Below are 26,746 nucleotides of genomic sequence, written 5' to 3'. Positions count from 1 at the left end.
GGTCTCGTCTTTTCTTAAACTCTGACTCTAATAACCCTGCACAGACGTTTAGGATGAAAAGCATAGAATACTCTATGTAACTGAAATTGCAGAGAGTATTTAGATGGGCAGAATTGTAACTACAGAATGTAACTTTATTTAATTCAAGAGGAACCTTATGGTTTCTTTGGAAAAAAAGTGCCATAGACTCTTAATGCCCATGAATGGGTGAGGAACTTGCTATCTAACATTTATCCTAAATCACATCCTGATCTGAAGGTCTGACTGCATAGAGTTTTTAGCAACCTGCAAATATTTTGATAATCCACAAATGCAGACAAAGTACCTGATGTGTGACTCCCTATTTCTCTGGCAGGAGAAACTCTGCATAGTCTTAATGTGACATAATTCTTTGACAATTGTCATGCTGTCTGGAGTGGCTCCTGACTGTGAGTGCATACCTCAGGGCAGACTGTCAGAAAACAGGGCAGGCACCCCAAGCTGGTGGTGTGTTGTATAATTAGATTTCACTAACCTAGTAACAAATGTGAACTCCTGGATCATGGTACCAGTCTTATCATGGAGTCACAAAAAGTCCCCTTAGACTCTCCAGTATATTTTGCCACCCAGACAAACTGGAGTTTGTGATAAAAAGTCACTTAAACCAAAAATCATACCACATCAGGTTGCTCTCAGTCGCCAGAGACCAGTCACTTACCCGAGACCAATTGGCACTCTAGATCTTACACCAAAGATAATGTTGGCAGCTAATTCTATAGTAAACTAAATAAAGGAAGTGAGAGTCATTGAGCGGTTAAAGCACATAAAATATATGTACAGGTGAGTCACAGTTTGTCATTCCAAATGATGGCAGTGATGTACTAAACTGCCAGTTTCCCAAAAGTCTTGTCAGGGTACCTGGATTCTCTCTGGGTATCTCCGCTTTCCATCTGGTTCACTTCCCTGTAAGAGTCCAAACAGTCCAGAGATCTAAGATCTTTCCCTGAATCCATACTTATCACAGAAAACCAGCTGACAGTGTCACTACTAGGGTGACCAGATGTCCCCTTTTTAAAGGGACAGTTCCTTTTTTGGGGGACTCTTTCTTATATAGGCGCCTATCACCTCACACCCCCTTCCCATTTTTTCACAGTTGCTATCTGGTAACCTAGTCACTACCCTTGTGGGCTTTTCCTTTGATGACAGTGTAAGGGATGCATTTTGAGTCTTTGACCTTCAGTCATCACACATGCTGACTACTTGCTTTGAAATTGACTCTTTTCTGTTAGAGTTCTTCATCTGCATTCTACAAGGCTTTTTTCTCCTTTGATGGGATATTTCATTACATGGATATAATGTAGTAGCAAACATTTACATTGTGTATAACATGATACAGATAAATGAAAACAATGCAAGTAGCATCCCTTTAGTTTTCATGAAGTTTAAACATCAAATACATTCTTATACATTTAACAATCTCTTTGCTCTATACTTATAAACAAGTGACTTGGCCTGGGGCTTCAGTGTGAGTTCACACCTGGTCTGCCAGCGTCACAACAATAAAAACTTGCTACTGCAGTCGGTTACCGGTGGAAGGATTAGGGATTACTAGTATATCAGTTATGTGGGATTTTTGGTCCTAACACATCATCATCTGAGATAAATCTTGACTAACAAGTGTTTGCTAAGCTCACCTAGTGTTCTTCCTAAAACGTCACAGGAGGCTCAGAATTGTCTATCTTCTCCTCCCCATTAAGTCACTGGAAAAATAATAATTTGGGTTTCATAAATGCTATGTTTTTGTTGCAGATAGTGGCCCTCTTCCTCCCATATATTCCTGGAAACACTGCTTTCCTTATAATTGCTGCCCTGCATAAAATTCCAGAGCCACAGCCGGTCCACCATTTCTACCGGGCATGACTAGTTTTTCTTCTTCCTTTTATTGTAATTACCTCCTCCCTTCCGTACAAAAGGACTGGATTGTTTGAAAGCAACTTCATGTATCTATCATTAGCAGACACTGGATTAAAAAGATGCTCACCTTGGTACCCTCCCTCTGGTAGCCTCTTTGCCTCACCTCTATGATACATTTGTCTCCTTGGGTTGATCTTGAATCAGTTCCATACTCTACTCTAGTTTCCTAGTTTTACAGGATGATCATTCCACTCTTTTAGCAAATCTCTTGCTTTGTAAAAGAGACACAAGGTGGTGAGGTAATGTCTTTTATTGGTCCAGAAATGGAATAGCTGCTTTGCCAAGCTGCTCTTCATCCCAGTGTATCCATGTGCTGCAAAAAGAGACATTAGTAGTGGACTAAAGAGTATACATAAAATATTGGGAATAGAAGCTTACATTCTTAGTATTTGAGCGCTTTATAATGTAATAAAAGAACAAACAAAATTTCCCCCATTCAGTTCTTGCAGTAGATAAATGATAAAAGGTTTTGTTTTCCCCCTCCCACCTGCTTCTTCCCCCTTCGGTCCACCTGTGTAGACTGTGAAGAGCTAATGAGGAGGAGAAGCTGAAGAAATTGGCTTTGTACTTAGTTTGGAAAGCCATGAGATTAGCAGTCATTCTTATCTCTCATGGGAGTGAGTGCTAGAGTCTAATAAGGGTATGGCTACATTTGGAATTTCAAAGTGCTGCCCCGGCAGCGCTGCGGGAGCGCTGCCGAGGCAGCGCTTTGAAGTGTGAGTGTAGTCAGAGCGGCAGCGCTGGGAGAGAGCTCTCCCAGCGCTGCATGTAAACCACATCCTTTACGGGTGTAGCGTGCAGCGCTGGGAGCCACGCTCCCAGCGCTGCTGCCCTGATTACACTGACGCTTTACAGCGCTGTATCTTGCAGCGCTCAGAGGGGTGTTTTTTCGCACCCCAGTTGCAGCGCTGTAAAGTGTGAGTGTAGCCAAGGCCTAAGTCTGGCTCCCATGAAAGTTCTGGATCTTTTGACTAAACACACACTCTACCACGTGAGCTCAAGGAGAACTTCTGTTAGCTGTCAGTAATATGGCTCTTAATCTTTCATTGGGATAGCCCCAGAGGATGACATGACCAGGCTAAGGCCATGATCCTGTGAAGATTTATGCATATGCTGAACTTTATTCACTGCAAGCACAACATCTAAAGTTAAGCACGTACATAAGACTTTGCAGGAATGGGATCATGAGACATTCCCTTACACTGATATTCGGTGTACAACCATATAAAGCTATGCTAGAGCAATAGCAATCAAATGTGGAGACCACTGACTAAAGAAACATGGAAAACAGTGAAGAGAGGCTTTCCTCCTAGTGTAAATCTTTGTGTGTGTTTCCAGGGCCTAAATATTGGAATTGGTGCTAAAAATTTTTGACCTCGCAGCATCTTCTGCAGCTGAGGAAAAAACCTTATGCTTGTTCTTGGAAGTCTGTCGCTTGAGGCATCCTGGGAGAGGACGTGTTCTGTATTGGTTGGGAGGGAGAAGAGTGTGTGTTTGTGAGGGTAGGTCATGGGTAGCGGTAGTAAGGACAGGGCTCTGAAGGATTGCAAGATGTAAAGATTTTTACCCCCATTGTATCAGCTGGAGTGTTATTTCTTATAGCAAATCAGAATTGTTAGAGAATGAACTCTTGCTTACTGAGGAACTTGTGAAAGGCCACCAGGCTTTGAAGGAGGAGGTAGGAAGACTGGGGAAAGAGGGGCAACAGCTGTCAGTGTGTACTTAAATTTATTGATAACAGCTGTGAGTAGACCTCTGAGAAGCTGCGTGATTTACTGCATATTGCAACAATATGGTACTTGATACCTGGTCTTTTACATATTTGTGAATTAAATTTTGCCCTTCTCTAGGAACAAAAAATGGTGGTGGCTGGTGTTATGGCCAGACACCACTTGACAACCCAAGTTGGACTGCAGTGGCTGGATGGGGAAGGTTCTTGTTTGATTCTTGAAGTGTTTGGGATGGTCCTGACTGGTGGGTGGGAGGAAGTTGGGTCTCTGGCTAGTTCAGGGGAGCAGTGCTCCAGTTTTCTCCTGGTACCAGTTTCCCAGGCTTCAAGCTGGGGCTCTATAGGAAGGCCACATGTGGGGCTATCCTATAGGGCTGGCAATCAGAGGAACAGAAGCTTGCCCCCTCTTTCTGTCCCCTTCTGTATTGAGGAGAGGTGCAATGATATATGTGATGCATATCCCATGTGCTCTTTGGAGCACTTGGGGGTGGGGCAACACAAGAGCTACCAGAGAAGGCAGAAGATTTAGCAAGTAAAGCCAGCCTTACCATTTTTGTTTCTGAAAGGTATTTTGCTCTCTCCTTGTGATACAACCAATTCCTGTCCCCGAAGATCACACTGCCAAGCCCAGATCTGGGCTGAGGATTCTGGAGAGTGATAGTACATGATTCTTTGGGATGCAACCGAAACTTAACTGAACCATTTTGTTTTTTAAAAGTGTATTGAACTCAGGGGAAAGGAAATCTGCTGTTGCCATAGCAGAGCCCAGCTACATTCTAACCCTCAGTGAGTTTACGCAGGTTTATGTTTCCAGTGCTCTTCACAAAGCGTAGGGAAAAAAGCTTTCCAAAAAAAGATATGTTCTTTCATGAACCCAAAGGCTGCGTGTGTACCCAGGAGCCCCTTCTGCTCATGAGTGCTTTAGTTCCTTTGGCAAGATGTAAGGGGTGGCAGAAGCATGAGAGAATCCCTGAGAAGATGAAAGTATGTGGGGGCAGTGTCTGAAGGGAGTTGAAAAGACCCATTCTTTTTTATCTTCTGATTTTAGAAAAGAATGGGGGGAGGAGGGAAGAAGGGTAGAGAAATCCTTTTAAAAACTACTATGAGAAAAACATAGTTGCGTTCTCCCTCATTACAGGTATTGGCTGTCGTCCTCCAACTGGTTAGGCTTGCACTACAAACAATGAGACAGTGTTGAGTAAACACAGCAGTACCACTATGCATTGCAATCAATAGACGCAGTGCTAAAGATCACATTGCTAATGAAAGTTTGTCCTTGAAACACAGATGGGTGAGGAGAGGGAATACTGAATACCATATGAGCACAGTTGTACTTAGCCCAAGACTTGACTTTAGCGGTATAACAACCAGAATATATTAACTAGTGCACAGAATTTGGGGACTGTGTTCAACCTTGTCTTTCAGGCTGAAATAACATGTTAAGTGAGTACTGCTGATAATGCTAGGAGCCGCTGGGAGCAATGAGATGCTATTATAGTGCTTGTAGAAATAGGTTAAAGGTTGGAAATACTACATAGGTTTTGCAGCTAAGGGACTAGTATTTAAAAAAAAAAAAGAGAGAGAGAGAGAGAAAATACGTTCCCTGGGAGAGGTGTCTTCAAGGCTAAACAAAGATTTATATTGGGAACACTGACAGTATTTAAGACTCCCCCCACACACTGGAAGACACCCCCTCACCCCCCTTTTTTTTTCCATCGTCTTACTCTTGACACACTTCTCAGTGCTATGGATTTTCAAGATTTTCATCTGCTATTCCTTCTGCTCATGCCTTATACCAATGGGGATTTTATCTCTTTTGTAGTGAGTAGCTTCTCTCCTGGCTACTGGTTTTTCCCTGCTAGGAGTGGTTTTTGTAGCTGAGTTTTTTTGATTAACTTATTTTAGGCCTTGTTCTTAGAGTGTTGCCACTTTAACTATGTCAGCATAGTTAAAGCGGTAAAACTCCCCTAGTGAGGGCACAGTATAAAAGTGCTTATGTCCATATAGCTTATATCTGGTAAGGCACATTTATACTGATATAACTGCATTTACTGTAAGGCTTTTAATGGTATAACTATGTTGGGGGGAAAAAATCACATCACTTAGGCAATGTCTACACAGGCACTTTTGTCACTAAAACTTTTGCACCTCCCTTAAGCTATCGCTCTTCATTGGAGGTGATTTTATTTTTCGCTGGGGGAGCTCTCTCCTGGCGATAGTGGCCACACAGTGCACCTTACAGTAGCATGGTTGCAGCGGCACAGCCGCACCGTTGTAAGGTGTGCAGTATAGACATAGCCGTAGCAACATAATTATGCCAGTAAAACTTTCAAAACGCACACTAATCCTTAGATTTTTAAAGGTGTGATATGCGGGGGGGGGGGGGACACGTTCTTTTCTATGCTGTTAGACCATTCAGGTCTCCTCTTAAATAAAGAGGTGACCTGGGAGCAGGCTATTGAATGTGATTCTTAGTTTAGGTTTCTTTGTGTGTGGATAGATAATTGCATATGAAAATGGATCAAGCATGAAGTAGTCATCATAAAATGTTATTGTTTCCTATTGCCTTTTATTGGGAACTCATTAAGGGTGTGTGTGTGTCCATGCAGATTACACAGGCAGCCTTCAACAGCTAGCTGTGTTCATGCTAGAGGGTAGTATTCAGTAGAGCATGTATCCTCATGAAACTGGAGGGAACTTTGAGAACTTTTATGGAGAAGGTCCTTCCGGCCACTGTTCAGGAGCTTCAAATGCACTAACCCAGCCTGCTTCACTTCCTAACCTTAAACATTCTTAAAATATGTTCTTGTGGATAAGGTTATATTTCTGCCCCCGTTTAAACTTTGGCCCATGAAGGCAAAAGGGAATTAGTATTTTGATACTATGTATACCTCTGCAGTGGTGATCTTCCAAATATTTGCAGCCATGGGAAGTGGAATTATCTTGTTCCTGTGGGGTGAGGGAGGGGGCAGAGAGAGAGAGAGAGAGAACCCTTCCCTCCATCAACTTCCATGTTAACCAGGAAACTAACCTCACTTTCAGCACATCGTGTTTTACCGGGGTGTGTGAGATTTTTTTTTTTTTTTTTTTTTTTTTTAAATTTTTTGGGGGGTGAAGGCAAGTCCAGAAAGACATGTACTACGGTTTTCTCTTCTTCCCACACAATCTGTTTTACCCTCACTCCTTTTACCCTCACGAGCTTCATTTCAATCCTATGGGGTTACCCTTTCTCGCTATTTTTTAGTTTCTGTCCCAACAGAAACCTTCCATTGTGTGTATCACTAAGAGTAGAATACTCAAAACTTCTCTGAAACTTGGTGTTGAGCCTAACTTCTCTAGCAAATTTGTGCAGTAGCTTGTTTAGCTTCAATTACCTGATCCAACAAGAGAGAGAATTAGTTTGAAGGTGAGAGGGATTTTTTTTCCCACCTTTCAATAAGGAAACATTTCAGTAGTTCTCAGTTGCTTCCCATCATGATAGTACAGTAGCAAAACAAGACTAACAATAATGGAACATAGCCCTGTTGTTTTATAAATCCTTGGAATGTGTTTATCTTACGGAAGTAACACGTCAAATGACTCATCTTTTCCATATATATATATATATATATATATATATATATAATTTTCAACATTAGATATTAAAATAACCTAATTGTGTGTTTTGAATTTTGATTGCCATGAAGTTCTGGTGGCCTGAACCATAATTTTGCCTTTTGTGTTTTACTGTGTTACCTGAGCTGGGCGGGTGCCATAGATGACTGTAGCTGACAGGCATGAAAATATTCTGGTTCTTGCAAACTTCCACCTAAGAAATAATTAATCAAAATTGGCCGTAAATATTCTAGAGGGGCAGGACTCAGGCAGTTTTTTCTCTTGGGTAGTAATTTAAAAGCTAGATTGACACTCTTTCCCAGAAAGAATTAAAAGCTAAGCAACCAGCTGCTGTTTACTTTCGAAAACCATATAAAACCCCAAACTGTTAAAATGAAGCAAGAAAGGTATACACAATGGAAGCTCCTCTGGTAATCTTATTGCCTTATGCTGTTTGAGTCACAGTAGATTTACAGCAGCAGGTAAACAATTAGTTCATACAAAATTGCTCCTTTCCCCCACATTTTCCGTCAGTCTCCACTTTGTGCTACCCTACTTCTCCCCCTTGCCTATCTATACCCAGCAAACTAGTATTACATTAGCCCCCGCACAGTTCAATTAACCTTCCAACACTTTTCAAATAAGTTTCCCTTCATAATTCTACATTTTTCTACCTTCTGTTGTTAACTGAAGGGATCTGACAAAACTTTATTCTGGGTAATGCCCTTAATAGCTTTTTCCTTGGACTTTGTCCCACCATTGTAAGAGCTACATGTGCTTTTTATTTTTCCCAAGACTCCATAGTTACTCTTTCCCCAGTAGGTAAGGCATTGTGATATCAATCATATCAACTCCTGAAACGTTGGTTTCTTGGCACCTGACCATGAGGAAAGGGTGGAGAATTTCAAGGGAGAAAATCAATTTTTTTAAAACTGACATTGAGAAAAATATCCGTAAACAGAATTTTTTTTAATTTGTCCTGAATTTAAAAAACAAAAACTCCTCAAACAATTCTTCTTTTCACTGAAGAAAATGTGCTGCTATTTGTTAGAATCTATAACATCAGCGCTCTAAGCCTAATCTAATTTTTATAAGAATAATGGTTGAGCTGTTTATTATCCCTAAGCATATGCCAGTTATAAAGAAAGATGAAATGGGTTTTCACAAATAACTGATAGCATGATATGTTAATCCAGGGGTCGGCAACCTTTCAGAAGTGATGTGCCCAGTCTTCATTTATTCACTCTAGGTTTTGCGTGCCAGTAATACATTTTAACGTTTTTAGGTCGTCTCTTTCTAGAAGGCTATAATGTAATATATAACTAAACTATTGTTGTTTGTAAAGTACATAAGGTTTTTAAAATGTTTAAGAAGCTTCATTTACAATTAAATTAAAATGCAGAAACCCCCGGACTGGTGGCCAGGATCCAGGGCAGTGTGAGTGCCACTGATAATCCACTCACATGCTGCCTTTGGCTCACGTGCCTTAGGTTGCCTACCCCTGCGTTAATCATTTTGTCTTTCATATGAACCTTGGATGTAGATGAACTTGACTTGGCCATGTCTACATCTAAAATTTTGCAGCGCTGGTTGTTACAGCTGTATTAGTACAGCTGTATAGGGCCAACGCTGCAGAGTGGCCACACTTACAGCAACCAGCGCTGCAAGTGGTGTTAGATGTGGCCACACTGCAGCGCTGTTGGGCGGCTTCAAGGGGTTTCGGGGAACGCGAGAGCAAACCGGGGAAGGAGACCAGCTTTGCCGCGGTTTGCTCTCGCGTTCCGCGAACCACCCTGCAAACCGCAGGGAAGGAGACCTGCTTGCTCGGGTTCGGGGAACGCGAGAGTAAACCGGGAAAGGAGACCAGCTTCGCCGCGGTTTGCTCTCGCGTTCCGCGAACCACCCTGCAAACCGCAGGGAAGGAGACCTGCTTGCTCGGGTTCGGGGAACGCGAGAGCAAACCGGGAAAGGAGACCAGCTTCGCCGCGGTTTGCTCTCGCGTTCCGCGAACCACCGTGCAAACCGCAGGGAAGGAGACCTGCTTGTTCGGGGAACGCGAGAGCAAACCGCGGCGAAGCTGGTCTCCTTCCCCGGTTTGCTCTCGCGTTCCCCGAACCGCCGAGCAAGCAAGTCTCCTTCCCTGCGGTTTGCAGGGTGGTTCGCGGAACGCGAGAGCAAACCGCGGCGAAGCTGGTCTCCTTCCCCGGTTTGCTCTCGCGTTCCCGGAACCACCCTGCAAACCGCAGGGACAGAGACCTGCTTGCTCGGGGTTCGGGGAACGCGAGAGCAAGCCGGGGAAGGAGACCAGCTTGATTACCAGAGGCTTCCTCAGGTATGCTGGGATACCTGCTTATTCCACGGAGGTCAAGAAAAGCGCTGGTAAGTGTCTATACTTGATTACCAGTGCTGGATCACCAGCGCTGGATCCTCTACACCCGAGACAAAACGGGAGTACGGCCAGCGCTGCAAACAGGGAGTTGCAGCGCTGGTGGTGCCCTGCAGATGTGTACACCTCCTAAGTTGCAGCGCTGTAACTCCCTCACCAGCGCTGCAACTTTCTGATGTAGACAAGCCCTTACTTGAAAGGAGAGCAGAACTCCACTGCATGCTAGCTATTTTACTGGAATTGGAGTGGCAGCAAATGGAGCTGGAACAGTAATACAAGATAAGGTTAATATCTATTAGAAAGTGACAATATTTTTCAAAGAAAATGATATTTATAATGGCTGGAAACTCAGAAGCAAAACTGAGCACTATCTGAGATTAGGATAATGTTTTACTCTAGTTTAATTTATTAATTCTGATATCAACCTATTGTATGCATGTTTATGGCTACTATTACTGTATTTTCAGAACGCATCACAGTTTTTATGTATTTCCCACAACACCTCTGTGAGGTTGAACGGGAATTGAGGCACAGAGTATTAAATAATTGCCCAAAATTACACAGGAAATCTGTGGCAGAAAATTTAACCCTCATCTCCTAGTTCCTAGGCTAGCACCATATCCCTCTGGACAGTGCTTCCCATATTTCTGTGCAATAGGGCAAAAGCAGGGCATTTCCATGTGCAGAATTTCTTTTTTAGCTCTGAAAAGGAAAATCTGATATAAAATTTCAAGTGGGAGGATTTAACGGGTGTGTTTTCTCCCTATAATAATGTTGTTAACATGAAGTTCCCCCTTGTGGGGGACTGTAACCACTAGAACATTACTTCTTATGCCAGGGAAGCCCAGAGTAGTATCCAGATACAGTAGCTCTTCTATATTGCCAGAAGCAGAAAGAAATTAGCAACAGCTTGATGGATTACACTTTTTGCACATGGTGATTTCAATACAAGGTCACTATGTACCCTTTGTCGGCTGCATGGAATAACAGTTAACAGATGAACAAAGGAAAAGGCTTACTATAGATTCTGTTTAAAAAGTTACCTAACATAATAAAGGTTTATCATGCCTGCAAATACTATTGAAACACTAGCTACACACCTCTTTATAGTATTGACACGCTTTAAATTCCTCATTGCAGGGATAAGGCAGAGGTAGTTAACATCTAAAGAGTAAAGGAGCAGAAAACTATTGGTTCAGATTGTATCTGAAATGTGGATCACTCATAAAGAGGGGGCCCAACACACAGCGTCCAAATGGGAATATTTCTGAAGTCAAGGAGTGTTGGAATGTAGAATATATTCATACCTCTGTCTAATAGCAAGCTGATGAATTGCACATAGAGTGCTTAGGCATTGCCTGTAACTCTAATTGACTCCTTTAAGGGCCACTGGAATTTGAGTTGTTGCTGCTCTCCTGTTGGAAACATCAGGTCTTGTATTGGTGAGAAGCTGTGGAAGACTCTTTTTGAGGTTCTCATAGTGTAGCGAGTTGTTTTTGTTTTTAAGTCTTTAAGTGCTGCTGGCATCCAAGAATGGACCCTTGTCCCAGCTGGAGCATGAGCAAAATGCACAATGAAGGGAGCAAAGGAGGGCTCCTCATAGGACCTCAGTACCTGTGACTCCATAAACACTGATTTTTTAGCAATAGGAATTGTGGTTATTTGGTCTCTCTCAAGATTAGGCTCTGGCGCAGGGATGGGCAAACTATGGCCTGGAGACCGCATCCAGCCCTCCAGATGTTTTAATCCAGTCCTTGAGCTCCTGCCAGGGAGCGAGGTTGGGAGCTTGCCCCAAAGCGTGCAACTCCTGGAAGCAGCGGTATGGCCCCGCTCCGGCTCCTACATGTAGGGGCAGCCAGGGAGCTCCGCACACTGCCCCCACCCCAACCAGCAGGGCTGTGTGCACTGCCTGGCCACACCTCCACATAGGAGCCAGAAAGGGGACATGCTGTTGGCTCTGGGAGCTGCTTGAGGTAAGCACCGCCTGGAGCCTGCTCCCATGCCCCAACCCCCCGCCCCAGCCCTGATCCCCCTTTTGCCTTCCGAATCCCTCAGTTCCAGCCTGGAGCACCCTCCTGCACCCCAACCTCTCATTCCCAGTCCCACCCCAGAGCCCAGTTCCCCCTACCCCAACCCCCAATTTTGAGAGCATTCGTGGCCCACCATACAATTTCCATATCTGGATGTTGCTCTTGGGCCAAAAAGTTTGCCCATCCCTTCCCTGGCATAAGGGCTGTGATAGTTTGGCTAGCCAAGCAGAAGCTGTAGGATTGCAATGACTTTCTTATCTCAGAGTTTTTACATTAAAATGCACACACTGTGCAATTGGTTACATAATACAACATCGTACTTCATGACACTATCAAAATAGGCTTGTCTTATTGCTGACATATTTTAACATTTTGATTCTGTTCTTTCACTCTTCTCATTATTGCAAAAGCAGACAATACATGAGATGCTACAAACAAAAAATGACCCACACTGAAGTTAGACTTAGAATCAAAATTACTAACATGCACATTAAAGGATAAAAGTACATGCTTTTAAATGAACTTGAATGTAGGTGGATATAATCACATGGTTATCTTAAATATATGTGTGTGAGACCTTCATCCCTGTTCAAGGTCCTATATTTTACTGCATTAAGAGAAAAGTTGAACAGTTATTGCGTGTGTACGTGTAAAACCATGGGTTCCATGTCTGCCTCCAGAGTGAATTGATTTAATTTGGATTCTCCTACCCTTCAACTGCCAGCCTAGGAAACTTGTGGCATATCAGTTACTGTCGATGATATGTATGCAGTGAGGTGCAGAAGCACGTCGCTTCAGCTCCCAGAGGCAATGTGCCTGACAGCAACTCATAGAAGCAAGGTGTAGGCCAGAATAGCCCCTGCTTACGCCCTTTCGCAGGGTGCAAATGTGATCCCACTGTCCAACTGCACTGGTTGGTGCATGCAGAGCCATGTCCATTGTCCTATCTCATGTATCTCATTGTCACCCTCACCATTGTCATAGCTAGGTTCATGAGCTCAGAGTGCAGGCTAACAAAGGCTGTGCACTGCTGGGAAGGTTTGCTTATACCCTGGGTGCACTTACAGAGGGGTAGTCACGACCTAGCTGAAATTTAGAACACAACTTGAGTTTCAATAGCTTCTGCCTCTTCCTTGTGTCCCATGACGGTAAAAGGTTCTACAGCCCCATTCTACTCTGGGTTATACCAGAGCACAGAACACGGCCTGGAACCTTGTTAGCAGTTTTGTTTGTAAGAGCTGGAATAGGACACAGCTTGCTCTGCTGTAGTTGTGTTGGCTCTGTAGGGCTAACAGGCATGAAACCAAACACTTGCTGTAGACATTCAAGCAAGTAGATCTAACTCTGAATATGTGCAGGAGCAGATCTAGTGAGTGAGAAGTTGATGTATTTCCTGCCATTCCTTAGAACAGAACAACATGTACACAATTGGGATAGTGTCTTACTGCTAGATATGGTTCGCTCTATCAGACTGGTCTGGATGGATTAAGCAATTGAACTATGTCTTTACAGTTAGTGTAGAAGTGCTGCAGATGCTGCATGAAACTGATGCAGATGCCTGGTGGCCTTTCAAGGAGTATTTTTTGGGGTGGGGGAGAGTCTTATATTAGTTCTTTATCAATCATAAATATGGAAAGGGGCCTGTTGAAGAAATCTCACGTTTCTCTAAGATCCATAGCTTGTTTGTTCAGTTATAGGTAGGGCAACATGAAGGGGACTATGTCATTTCAACCACTTAGGACTGGTTTGCAGAAAACATCGCGGTCTGTGCTGGCTACCATCCAGCATGCTGCTGGCTAAACATGTCTCTCCGCTTCTCTCTCTACTCTCAGCTGATTGACCAGAATCCTGTTCAGCCAGTTTTTCAATCTGGCATTCAAACACTCTCCTTCCTCCTCCTCCAAGAACAGTCTTGGCTTCAGAGAGGTTAGGTACAAAGCAGCTTGTTTGCCACAGAACTTATTTTTGTTCAACTTTGAAATATAAGTTGAACCACTAAATGATTTCCCAATGCATGAAATGATTTATTAAAGCACCACCGAAGCGACTGGCCCTGCACAATACACACTACAGAGATGCTCTCCATGCTCTGAGTGGCTTACAGTCTAAAAAGACAGACTGGCTGTGAAAATGCACTGAGACACCCAGATGATGATGTAATCGTAGTTGTTTTATAATAGTGGGGTGCTGGAACAATTTGTATAGAGGGGGTGCTGGGAGCCCTTGAACCAAACTGTAAACCCTACTTCAAGCCAGGGGGTGCTGCCACATCCCGAGCATCCCTTGTTCCAGCACCTATGGGTGTCAGCATGTTGCCAACAGACGCTAGTGTTTGTGAGACTCAAGGAAGAAGTGAGTTTCAAGGAGGGATCTTGACATGCAAGGCACATACCCTCTCCATTAAAATGAAGGCGTGCCAGCTATATGGGGCATCATGAAATAAAGTGTAAAGATGAGTGAGAGGAGATAGAGGTGAGGTGGTTTTCGTTACTGGAGCCAAGGACACAGGGGGAAAGTGGTAAGAGAAGCAGAATTCAGCATTATAGCTGGAAGCCTGAACTTCTTGGCCTTTATTTCAGTGTGGCTTGATAACCATTTCTACATTGATGTGCTCCAACTCCATCTGAAAAGACTTGTCCATAATTGTTTCCTTGGAGCATTGTCGTTCCCTACATGAGTCTGTGGTAACAAGAGTTGGGATTGAGCTAGGGTGACCAGATGTCCCGATTTTTATAGGGACAGTCCTGATATTTGGGGCTTTTTCTTATATAGTCACCAATTACCCCCTGTCCTGATTTTTCACACTTGCTATCTGGTCACCCTAGATTGAGCTATGCAGTTCATATTCAAACTTCCCAGACCTTGGTGCCGCTTGGGATTGTTATGGGTGGAGGATAAGGCTCTGCTACCTTTTGCTATTCCTCTAACAGTTGCTTAATGTCTTCATTAAATTAGTCTTTTAATCTGATAACTATCAACTTTCCACATGATGCAGTTTTTTAGCCAGTATATTATAAACCTCTGTTAGAGTGGCGGATTTAGAGTTAGTGGGGCCCTGTGCGCAGCTTCATTTTTGGGTCCCCCACCCCGTCAGGACCCAGCCAAGAAAAATAACATTCTTTTGTCTCCCACGTTTTTCATTCATTTTACCTTCGTCCTCTTCCTATATAATAAGTAATGGGAAGTAAAATAAAGTGAGGTGCCTTGACTAGGGCAGGGGGTCGGGCTCTGGGAGGGAGTTTGGGTGCTGGCTCTGGGCTGGAGCAGGAGGCTGGAGTATGGGAGGGGGTGCAGGGGTTTGGCTCTGGGAGGAAGTTTGGGTGCAGGGTGTGGGAGGGGGTGTGGGCTCTGGGCTGGGGCAGGGGGTTGGGGTGTGGGAGGGATGAGTGATGCTGGCTCTGGGAGGAAGTTTGGGTGTGGGTACAGGCTCTGGGCTGATGCAGGGGGTTGGAGTGTGGGAGAGGGGCAAGGGCTGGTGCTTACTTCGGGTGATGCAGCTCCCAAAGCGACCGGCACACACACCACCACCACCACCACCACCCCACCCACCCCCCTCGGCAGCAGTTCCTAGGCTGGAGGTACCAGGAGGTCTCCATGTGCTGCTCTTGCAGGCGCTGCCCCTGCAGCTCCCATTGGCTGCAATTCCTGGCCAATGGGAACTGCAATTCCTGGCCAATGGGAGCTGCAAAGTTGGTATTTATGGTGGGGGCAGTGCATGGAGAGGCGACCACTGCCCCGCCCCTCCCCCCCGGGCCACAGGGACATGCCGATCACTTCCGGGAGCAGCGTGGCATGGAGGGAGAGAGGGCAGGGAGCTGGCACGTCTTTGAGCACCTCTTGTGGCGTGGGTGGCAGCGGGTCTCCGTCCGCTGCCCAGGGTGGGGGACAGCATGTGGAGCCGCCTCCCTGTCACCGGCGTCGTGCAGAGACGTGCCAGCAACCGGTCGCTTCTGGGAGCAGCGTGGGGCCATGGCATGCAGTCAGCCTGCCTGCCTGAGCCCTGCTGTGCTGCCAGCCGGGACTCAGGGGCAGATTGTCAGATGAGATTTGTCCTGCATTTTGGTGGGCCTCCTGTCATTGGGCCTCCACACGGTTTGTTTCATGGTAAATCCACTCCTGCTCTGTTAATCAGGGTGGGTTTCCTGCTCTGTTAATCAGGGTGGGTGATTTTATCAACATATGTCTAGCAGTAGACACCGGTGCTGCTACACTAAATGTCACTGTTAATGTTTATAAAGATGCAGTGTAAACACCCTTTGATTGTTTCAGAAAGACAACTCTCCAGGGACTCCCTCCCTTAGGCCCAATACTAGATGAGCAGAGGGGATATCTGTCATGCTATATAACCACTCCTCATTCTTAGTTGGAGACCCATCTCCTTAAAGGCTCCTGCCACATGAAATCGCTGTCCTGCATTTGTCTCCTTCACCAACTCTCCATTAAATTTAAAATATCTCCTGCTTGCACTTCTTTTGTATGGACTCTGTGCATCTTTGGAAGCATCAGGCACAAAGCTCATTGTTGGTGTCTTTTCATTGAGAATCTGTAGTTAAACCCTACAGCTATTTCTAGTACTCCCCACCCCACCTTTTTTTGTGCAAATATTTGTTTGCCTGTTATTGTATCTATCACAGAAAATAGCTACACCAAAACAGTAAGGTGCTGCATCTAATGAAAAAACAGACAGCTCCCCACTTTCCTTTATTACAGGGAAGCTCTTTGCTTCTGGGCTGTGGATGTTGCCGTCTCCAGAGCTGCACCTCTGAGGGACTTCCACCCCTCTGGAATTTGCGTGTCTTTCTGGTGTTTATATTGCAGTTGAGGTATTTTGAGCACTCTTAGATCTTAATCTCTGGGTTTTATGCAGTGGCTGAAAGTCTTCCTTAAACAATAACCTGCTGTGTTGTTTCATGTTCCTCAGACCTTTGACTCTCATCTGCTGTGAACACGAATTCTTAAACTGCAGGCTAAATATTTTAGGAGAAGACTATCCTTTTGAGCCCGTAATGGATTGAGCTGGTTAAATTTTTGTACGTGTATGAGGGTTGACAGAGGGACTATTGTGGAAACTTCAAAAGAAAATGTTTTTGTTTGAAATTTTACAATGAAGAAATATCACTTTTTACAATGAAAAATCTTTAATTTTGAAAATTTTGTTTTATATATTTTTTTTTACTTTCTCTCACTTCTTGTGGTGATGGTGGCGGTGGTTGGTTGTTTTTGTTGTAAGAGAGTTATTTCTATATTGTTCCTATGAAGAAAAAAATAGTGATGGGTGTGTGCGGAAATGTTCTCTCCCTTTCACATTTTTTTTATAATATGAAAATTGAAAGACAGTAACATTTTCCCTTTGCTTTCCCCGCCCCCAGTGTATGTGGAGAAAAGCAACACTTACCTTTTTTTACTCTGGAAAAAGAATTACTAATACTCTTTTCCCATGTAGGTTGGGGGCAAAGGGGAAAAAGTGAGAAATCTAATAGTATCTTTCCCAAATTTACCTTCTCATCCTTTTCCCTCTTTTTTTTTTTTATACTGCAAAAGCGTGGGGGTGTGTGTGTGAGATCTTTTCTTTTCACTTTCTAATCTTAAACCGTGTACGCCACCTTTTTATTTTTATTTATTTATTTATTTATTTATCTATCTATCTTCCTTTCTTGGAGGGGAAGAGAGAGTAATTTGAGAGATGGGAGAACGGTCTTACTGTTTTAAAAAAAATATTTTTTTCTCAAAAGAAATTGGAAATTGTTTGTTTTTCAAAATAATTTTTTCCCTTCTATCAAATGAAATGTTTTTTGGTGGAAGTTTCATTTGAAAAAAAATAATAAACCTGCTTTTGTAACATAACCTTTTAACTGGTTAACCTTTTGTTGATTTGATTGCTTTAGTGGATAGTGAGACTGTGCTATTGGTGCAAAATGTGACAGAACCATCTTAAGATTTTGGTTAATTTCTTTCCTGGCATAAATTTCATTCAGCCCTACCTGAATGTGGAATTCAACTGAACACAGTGAATATTGGGGAGGGGGAGGGCAAGGCAGAGTTTTTAGAAGCTTCAGGCATGCAATTCCTTGTTCAAAATGTTGCACACAATTTGCTTGTGCAGTTACGATTGTGGCAAGCAAAATTAGCTCAGTACATGTATTTTCACAGGACTGTGTCTTTGTGTGTGTGTGTGTGTGTGTGCGTGCAACACCTAACAAAATGGAACCCTGATCTTTACTTGGGCCTTTGGGCATTGCAATTCAAAAACCAAATAACTTGGTTTGTGTGTAAAATTGTGGTACTAAGAGATGTACTTGCACATGTAAAATGTCTGAAATGCTGGCCTTAAAACCTTTAAACTGCAGTTTCCAGTGGTTGCCATGGATTAGTAAATGCTTAAGATAGATATGTGCTGGGTGGGAATGAAAATCTGGGTATTGATGCTAAATAGCCTTTGTATACCGTGGCACAAAGATACATGCCTCAAAACAGTAGTGACACTTCATGAAACAATTGTTTGTTGACTTGTATAGGTTTTGCAGACTGAGAGATTCTGTGCAGTTTGCTAGACAGAATCTTACTAAGCAGATCAGTTCATATTTTGGGAGGGGATTCATATTAGTCTTGAAGCACAGAGTTTGTCTTCTCGAGACTATATGTTGTGTGTTCTGTGCCACTCTAGCTCTGCAGTAGCTTTTGCCCCAATGAACTCTTACCCCTGAATCTCTTTCTGTGGTCACAGAATGAATCAAATGTTCGCTGTGCCATGCTACACACCTATAAAACAAACTGTAGAAGAGTACAGCATCTCCAGTCATATTTGTTTGTTAAAGGGGAGGAAGTTTATCATTTTGCTCGTTTCAGTAGTATGCGTGCATGAAAGGTAAGTAATTTGAGGCTACTACTGTGGCAGCTATCTTGCTGAAGTAGCAATTTTAGGTCAAAGTAGCATGTCAAAGATGGAAACTTGTACTTTTTTGGCATGAGAACCAAATCCCCGTCAGACTCAAACCCCCCAGTTGGATTGGTGTGATTTTTATTTTTTGTTTTGTTTTCATGAGAGGGATTAAAGAGTCAATTTTGAGTTCCCAGATGCCATCTCCACGTGGTGCCTAGATACTATAGTAATGAGCACAAATGCATCCTGGGATGAGAGAAGTGCTAGCAGGGAGAAAAGCATCATTAGTGACCTGGCTGCTTTGCTAGGAACCTACCATTGTACAGTTTGAGCATGTGGAAGTACTTAATCTTCTTCCTTTGCCTCTAATGATCTATCTGTGCAAGAGAGACTTGGACAGGGCAGAATACTGGAATCTTGAGTCTGCTGGAGAGTAGAGGGAACTTAGAGGAGACTGGGAAGGGTGCAGGCCTGCCTACCTATAGCGCCTGCAGGGGGAAGGAAATATGGGAAAGGACTGTTTGCAGACTTGTCTCCTTCCTTCCTCTCAGGATGCAGCACACTTTAGTTATTACTAGAGGCTTCCACAAACTCCTCTTCCCGTGTCCCTCCTATTCCTTCCCCAGAGGAGATGTGTGGATTAGGAGAGGTGCTCTGCATCAGCAGCCTCTGGAAAAAAGCCAGTGAGACCTGTTAGTGAAGTGCACAGCTCTGAGAGAGAGGAAGTCTATGAAAGCCAGCATGGGGGATGAAAAGCTTTTCCTGTGGCTGACTCATACCAGTTAGGGTTACCATTCACCTCGGTTTTCCAGGCTATTGCCTCTCTCTCGAGCCACCATCCTCTCTCTGGGTGGATTTTTCAAATAACAGGAAATGTCCAGGGTTTTTGCAGAGCAAAGGCTGCAGCTCCAGAAATAGCTCCAATTGATTGGCTTCCTGATCATTCCCTCCCTTGCACTGGCAGCTGAATTGGTCCATTCACCTGCAGCTACAGCTGCAGGCTCCTAGCCCTGGGGAGGGTGTCCCACAGGGAAGCACTGATTGACAGCTGTCTCTGTGTCCTGGGCTTGTGCCAGCCCCCCTTTCACTGTGTGACAGTGAGTGACACCCTCCCCCAACCTCCAGTGAATAACCCCATTTCAGGTACCCCCTTTATCTCCCCCAACTGTACCTCCCCTTCAGCTCCCCATTCCCCACAGTGTCCTCTTTTTGGAAATCTGAAATATGGTAACCCTATTACCCCTTTCTTCAATAAGGCTCAGTGACTCTGACTTTGCCCTCTGCTGGGCACTCAGAGGAGAAGTGCCTGTCTCTCTCTTTTCAGACAGAGTCTCTCGGCAGAGCACGTCCCAACATATAGAGCAAAATTCAGCCCTGACATAAACTGGTGAAACTCTCATAGAAATTGATGGAAGTTGCACCCAAACCTGAACCTCTAATCTGTGCACAGAAGTAGCCCTCATGTTAATCTGTAACACCTTTATATTAACAACCTGCCTCCTCCTTCCAGTTCACTTTCAACGTTGTCTGCAAAGCACACCTGACTCAAATTAATTAAAACATTTAAAAAAAAAAGTTTATTACCAAAAATTGGAACTAATGAGGGTGCTACAAAAAGTACTCTGCCTTAACCACTGATGTCCTCTGGCCTTGTCTCTCCTTGTTGCGTCTTACAGCCTGATACTGCAACACTTGGTCACCACGTTGATCTCATGTGACTAATTGCTTGTGTGATAGTTGCAGAATCAAGCCTTTAAGCTGTAACATCTGAAGAGCAGAAACGGATTGTGGATCTGTATAGTGCCATGTATGCTTGTCTAAATTAATAGGTGCAGCCATAGCACACAGATCACCACTATTTTACAAAGCAAACTGCAAGGAAAAGCCATTACTGAAAGAAACGTGTGGATGCTGAATCATGCTATTAATTATTGCTTCGTTTGTGGTACGATGCAACCCCCTCCCTGCAAGAATGTATGCATCGGGGGAAATTTAAACTAATTATGTTTGTCCCCTTGAAAATTATCTCTGCTTATCAAATCAGTAAATAGCTTTTTAGTTATGGTAATCTCTATATCAGGGCCTCTAGCACTGATATAGATTGATCAAAAGGATAGAAATTTATGTACAAGGATGGAAAATAACATTTAATAATCCAGGAATTAGGGGCAAACAATCCTTTTCCTAGTGAGGCTCAACACTGTTAGAAGCCTGAAAAGATGGGATAGCTTTGTGTTAATGTTTACTGTACCATATCTCTAACTAACATTCTCTTGCCTTTGCATAGACTCTTGCAAATTCATTACTCAACACATCAGACCTCAATTTGTTCGGTTTTGATTAGTATGCGGTTGTTAAAATACCAATAAACCCTAAAGAGTAGTGTCCTAGCTCTTCATGTTTTTTTCAAAACAAAATAAAACTTGGGTCCAGTTTAGTTCTAGAAGTGGTGTTGCAAAATCAGTGTTATGCTTGGTCTAATATTCTCTTGCTTTCAACAGAAAACTGATAGTAAGGAGTCCAAATGTTTGAACCTTACTGTTACGATGACAGCTTCCAACAATTTTAACTCTGCTGAAATGCCCGCTTTCTGGTTTTAGGGCGGGATTTGTCCTTGTGGTATAAATCTCTGTCCTGTAATTGCCTAATAGTTGTCTGTCTGCCCTTCAGATAACGGGAGCCCCATTCTCTTCTATCTGTTGTGATCTTTCAAAGATTATCATTGTGTTTAATTTCCTTTTTATCTTTAGAAATACATTTGGTAAATAAAATTTATAAAGCAGCAAGATGGACTGACAAGCTGAACCATCAATAAAAATAATCTTTACCACTTAATTTTAGTTTAGCCAGCTGGTCTCCAGTGATTTGAAGTTATTGGGAAGAAGCTCTTACACACTCTGCACAGATGGCCAGTTGCTCATTCGGCAGGTCCTCCACCCAGAAGCATCCAAAAAGGTATGCGAGCAGAGCTTGGTGTGGAAGAAAGGCAGTCCTCTATTTCAAATCAACCAAGAAAATATCCTGCATGGTACTTGTACACCAGAGACACGTAATCCTGCTCTGGGAAGTGAGATGTTTCAGTAATATTTATTGGTGGTCCCTGTAGCTAATAAAATAGTGGCGTTGCCTGACTCCAGGAAGTCTGCTTCTTGGCTGGGAGGATGGTGGCTATAATAATGGGGCGCGAAAGGTGTGGAGTGTAAAGCAGAAAAAATATGAAAAGGCAGTAGATTAAAAGGACTCTTCACCTCTTCTATCTATTTCTGTCTCCCTCCCCCCCAAAAAAAATACTGGAGACAGAACAACTGTTTCTACCAGATTGAGGGATGGGCCTCACTCAGTTGTGAGGTTTCTTCCCTCCCCGCTCCCCAACATATTTTTTCATTCTCTTCAAACATTATTAAAACCTCTTTACCACCCTCAGACCCTGGCTTTTGTAACTTATCAATAGGGTAGTGGTCTCCAAAGTGGGGTGCACAAGAGGATCCTTTGGGGTGCGCAGCAGGAGGAGCACTGCCAGAGCAGCACTGCTCCCCCCACCCCGGCAGTTCAGCCGGGCGTCCAAGTGGCTTGCTTTTTTCTTTGACAGTTCGGCCGGGAGCAGGGGGTGTGTACTCAAAAATGTTTTACTGATGGGGTGTGCGATCAAAAAAGTTTGGAGACTACTGCAGTAGGGTTCTCATGACTTTCCTTAATGATTCAGTCCTAACAAAGGTGAGTGCTATTTTGCTTGAATTAAAATCAAACTTCACAAAGCACTACCAGAGAAAGAGACTGCTGAAATAGACCTGGATTACCATCTGTCCACTTAACTTGTTTATTTGTAGGAAGGGAGGAATAATGGTTAATGCAGCACTTATTTCCAGAAATCTGTTTTGTCCTGTATTGGACAAAGTGATTGCAAAGTATTTTCTACACTATTACAATTTTCCTTTTTTCTTTTCTTAAATTTTTTTTAACATTTTAACCTGTGGTGCTTACCTTTTGGAGTCCTCTTGCTTTTGGCAACAGCACAGAAGAAAAAGATACAATATCCTAAATGGGAACCTTAATATAACAGCACCACTTGGTTTTTAAAACTAGTAACTGTTTTGCATGGATTTACATCTGGGAAGCTATCCTGATTTGCTACTCCAGGAGCGTATATCCTTGCAGTCAGTGACACCAACTATTAGAAGTTGTTGATAAGAGAATTAAATTGCAGGGCTGTAATCAGAGAGGGAAAGAGTAGATCTGGTATAAAATAAAAATTTATGATATATATAAAATAAATTGTGGCCAGGTAAGGTCCTTGTTCAACCCCAAAAAACCCTAATTGTCCTTTGCTGGGATGTGACATTCATAATGTTAATTTATTTTCTCCCTTCCTTCCTTATAGAACTTCCTACTGTCAGACTGCTTTTATTCATTTTATGATCTACGCAAGGAGTTTCACACGTGCTACCCCAATTCAGCCCCCGTGAAGGATCAAACTATCAAATCCATGGCAGAGTGTATCCCTTTGATGTCACTTCTAAACTGTAATTCTCCGTGCAATTGTTTATAGTTTTCATCCCACTGAATTAATTGGAAGCTGGTTTTAAAAATTCATCTCTATATAGAGCTGAAAGAGTTTTTAACGTAACCCTGAAGATAGTGTTGCAATCTTCAGCTGTTAACATATTTTTTCACATTTAGTCTTCTGTCTAGTAATGAGATTTAGAATGAGTTTGGTACACTTACAAGGTTTTTTAATCCTTTGAGATATTGACACAAACTTCGCATTATAAGAAAATGCTTCTCTAGCACTTGAGTAAAATGATCTTCTCTAGAACTGAGCACCTGAAGATACACATCCAATTACATTAGTACTTGCAGTTGGTAATAGTTCTGAGTGTCTGAGGGAGGCTAATGTAAAAAAAACAACAACTAATCTTACTCCGAGGGAGGAATTTTGTGGACCAGATGAATACAGCAAAAGATCAGGTGTATTTACCAGGGATAGTAAGAACGACTCCCAGTTTTGTAAACTTAGGCTGAGATGATGTCAGCTATCAGTAGTTTTCAGAATGTTGACCACTAAAGTGAATATTAACCAATTTAAGAGCAGAGTGACACACATGCAGTGGTCACATGTCGCTGTTAAAGTTGATCTAATTGGATTGTCAGTTTTGTGTTGACAATAGCAAAGCCTTATAACTTGTTGACAAATGATTGTGAAATCCTTTTTATTTTCTTTGACTCGCTGTATAGATATAGGCTTAGAGACAGATGAATCAGAGGAGGACTTTGGTGTATGGCAAGTGAAAACCATGGTGGCTATTATTTTCAGCATGCTTTCTGAAACCTGCAGTAAGTGGGATATTTGTATGGGATTCTCTTTGGAAGAGGCAAAATATCTTATTAAATTGTCAAGGGCATTTTCACTGCTGCTGAAATAACTGTTGTTCAGGACTATATTTAAACTTAATCTCTTATTAGTTACAGATTGCAGATTTACTGACCCTGAAACTGTGAAATACAAGTATGAAACAGGTCCCTGGTAAGTGCCTTTGTTGCGGCAGTTTTTACCTGATGTGGGTTTTAGCTACACTAGGAACATTTTACAAACATTTTAGATCATTGCTAACCAGTTCAGCCCCACTGGAGGTAGTCATGTTGGGAAGCCCCAGTGTAGACAGGTTGCCACTGATACCTTAAGAACTGTCAACTAGGCCTGCTCTGAGTATGTGCAATTGTTATAGTGCATAAAATGCTGGTGGTCCATATACACTAGTGATGTCCAAGACTAACATCAGTGGAGCTGAAACCGTTTAGTCAGTAGAAGATAAATATTTAGAAACTGTCTGTAGCATGGACAGGGATAGTATCTTGTGCACACTAAACCAGTATAATCTGTCATGCAGTATACCATTTTCTTTCTTTCAGTACAGAGGGATGGTAAAAAGGAGCAATTGTACTGTACACTGTATTGCAAATTGTCTTACAAACTGCAGTTGAAGCTAATGTAAGGAACAGAAGATAACTTGAGGGATTCTGGGACCTTAGTAGAAGGGAGCCTTTGCACTCTTATGGCAAAAAGAGTGAGAGAGCTGTGTGATATGTAAATACTGATTACTTGCTGTCCAGTCAGAAACTGTTTAGAAATCTCTTACAGATTCTCTGACCTCTGTGGATTGCTGCTTTCACTCAAACTTTGAAACAAAAGTTGTTGATTAGTGCCGATATAAAATGCACCTTGGCTCTTTCTCACTTTAGTTGCTGGAATCGCTAGCAATGTGCATTTAGGTTCATATAATGCCCTATTGTGTGGTGTATTGTGTTTATTAATGAGTGGGTATTCAGCATCTGGTGTGGATAATTCACAGGTGACCAGGGAATTATTTTTCTCTTTCTCTCTGCTGGAATTTTCCAATCAAGTTATAGAAAGGAAGAGACTGGAGGGATGGGGTAAGGAAAACCTACCTCCTTCCAATCAAAAGGGGCAATTAAGATGAGCTTGCCCTTTGTAACTGTACCTTGAAATGTCTCAAGTTTATACTGGATACCATTCTCTTTACCCAGAGATTCTCACTCTATATCTCGACAAACAGTTCCTAAATTAATGCAATTCCTTCATTTTCCTCTGAGGAGTTAAGCTTTGTCTCTTTGTGCTATTCTAAATTGTGGCTTGAGGGGAGAAAAGATGGAGATCTAAAATTTGTTTTGCTTTTGAAAGAGATTGCAGTAACCAGGAGTTCTGCTGTCTAAAACCTGTGTGATCAAACTTATCATTAGTGATGGTGTGCAAACCATCTTCCAAAGGATTGTTGACCCTAAATCATCTCTAATAATCCCATGAATCTAATTCAATTCCCTGCAGACTTGTTACTGTATGTTCTGGCTATTGAAAACAAAACCTTTTTTGAGTGATGGGATGGCCTCACAGCATATTTCAGGGTAGTATATAGGTATTATTCATAGTAGCTTGCATCTCATTTCAGTCAAGAAAGGGAATGATTAGAAAAATCCCAACAGCAAATATCCCAGTGGTTTTAAGACATTCTTTGTGATCCATATGCTGAATTAATACTTAAAATGAAATTTGGTAGTAATAAAAGAGAGCTTGGATTAATTACCTTGAATTTTACTATTCTCTTTTTCTGCAGTAGTAAATCTGAAGCAGTAGACAGCGAAACAGTAATACGTGCTAGAGGTTTGCCTTGGCAGTCTTCAGATCAAGATATTGCCCGTTTTTTCAAAGGACTCAATATTGCCAAGTAAGTGCTACATCCGGTCTAATGCTGTTGCTTTGTTTTTATCATCAGCCTTTATTTTGTAAAGGAAGTGCTAGCCTTGTGTGGTCTTCCTCATCCGTGCAGTTCACAAAATTCAGGAAAGGTTCCAATAAAAGATTTTTGCCCCACCTTTACTAATTTGTTCTTTCTAGTGTGCACTAATTAGTACAAACTTGGAGCTATTACCAGCCATCATGTTCGGCAAGACACAATCCCTCTGTGTCTGGTTTTGTCATTGATGAAATAGATATGAGGTAGGCAACCTATGGCACTTATGTCGAAGGCGGCACGCGAGCTGATTTTCAATGGCACTCTCACTGCCCAGGTTCTGGCCACTGGTCCAGGGGGCTCTGCATTTTAATTTAATTTTAAATGAAGCTTCTTAAACATTTTAAAAACCTTATTTACTTTACATACAACAATAGTTTAGTTATGTATTAGACTTATAGAAACAGATCTTCTAAAAACATTAAAATGTATTACTGGCACGTGAAATCTTAAATTAGAGTGAATAAATGAAGACTCTGCATACCACTTCTGAAAGGTTGCCAACCCCTGAAATAGATTATTCCTCACACAGGACTTGTGGTAGAGTGAGGAACTAATCTAGGTTTTCTGACTCCTATTCTTAAGGTTTTAGCCTTTAACCAAAATACCCATCTTCACCCTCCTCACAAGACTATGAAGCAAACGAAACATTTCTTGAACAAGTAAATGAAGAGGGGAGATTTCTTTCATTAAAACACGCATCACAAATTCACTTGTTGCTATCACTACGGGTACAAGCTCTGAGTGCAGTAGTCAGGATTCAGTCAAATATTAATATGAGCTAACTGGGGAAGAATTAATTTAGGGTTAATGTTGCAGGATCCTAGTCTAGCTCTGAAGAAGAATGGACTTGGAAGCCCACAAGTATTA

At 42.6% G+C, this 26,746-nt stretch overlaps 1 protein-coding gene and 1 long non-coding RNA gene across 5 annotated transcripts in view; both read left to right on the top strand.

The window, feature by feature from the left end:
* LOC127034180 (uncharacterized) overlaps positions 1-26,746 on the top strand; it is a 240,628-nt gene that overhangs the window by 46,215 nt on the left and 167,667 nt on the right. The window lies entirely within an intron of this gene.
* Positions 1-26,746, top strand: part of ESRP2 (epithelial splicing regulatory protein 2) — a 65,943-nt gene that overhangs the window by 11,611 nt on the left and 27,586 nt on the right. For all 4 annotated transcript variants that reach the window (XM_050922691.1, XM_050922689.1, XM_050922690.1 and 1 more), the window contains exons 4-8: positions 21,414-21,527; positions 22,951-23,065; positions 23,805-23,903; positions 24,033-24,093; positions 25,700-25,810. In XM_050922691.1, the coding sequence (XP_050778648.1) occupies positions 21,414-21,527; positions 22,951-23,065; positions 23,805-23,903; positions 24,033-24,093; positions 25,700-25,810 (500 nt within the window). The remainder of the gene's footprint in view (positions 1-21,413; positions 21,528-22,950; positions 23,066-23,804; positions 23,904-24,032; positions 24,094-25,699; positions 25,811-26,746) is intronic.

This window comes from Gopherus flavomarginatus, chromosome 14 (assembly GCF_025201925.1).
Source record: "Gopherus flavomarginatus isolate rGopFla2 chromosome 14, rGopFla2.mat.asm, whole genome shotgun sequence".
In the NCBI taxonomy this organism is placed as follows: Eukaryota; Metazoa; Chordata; order Testudines; family Testudinidae; genus Gopherus; species Gopherus flavomarginatus.
This window is presented reverse-complemented; position numbering and strand designations above follow the sequence as displayed.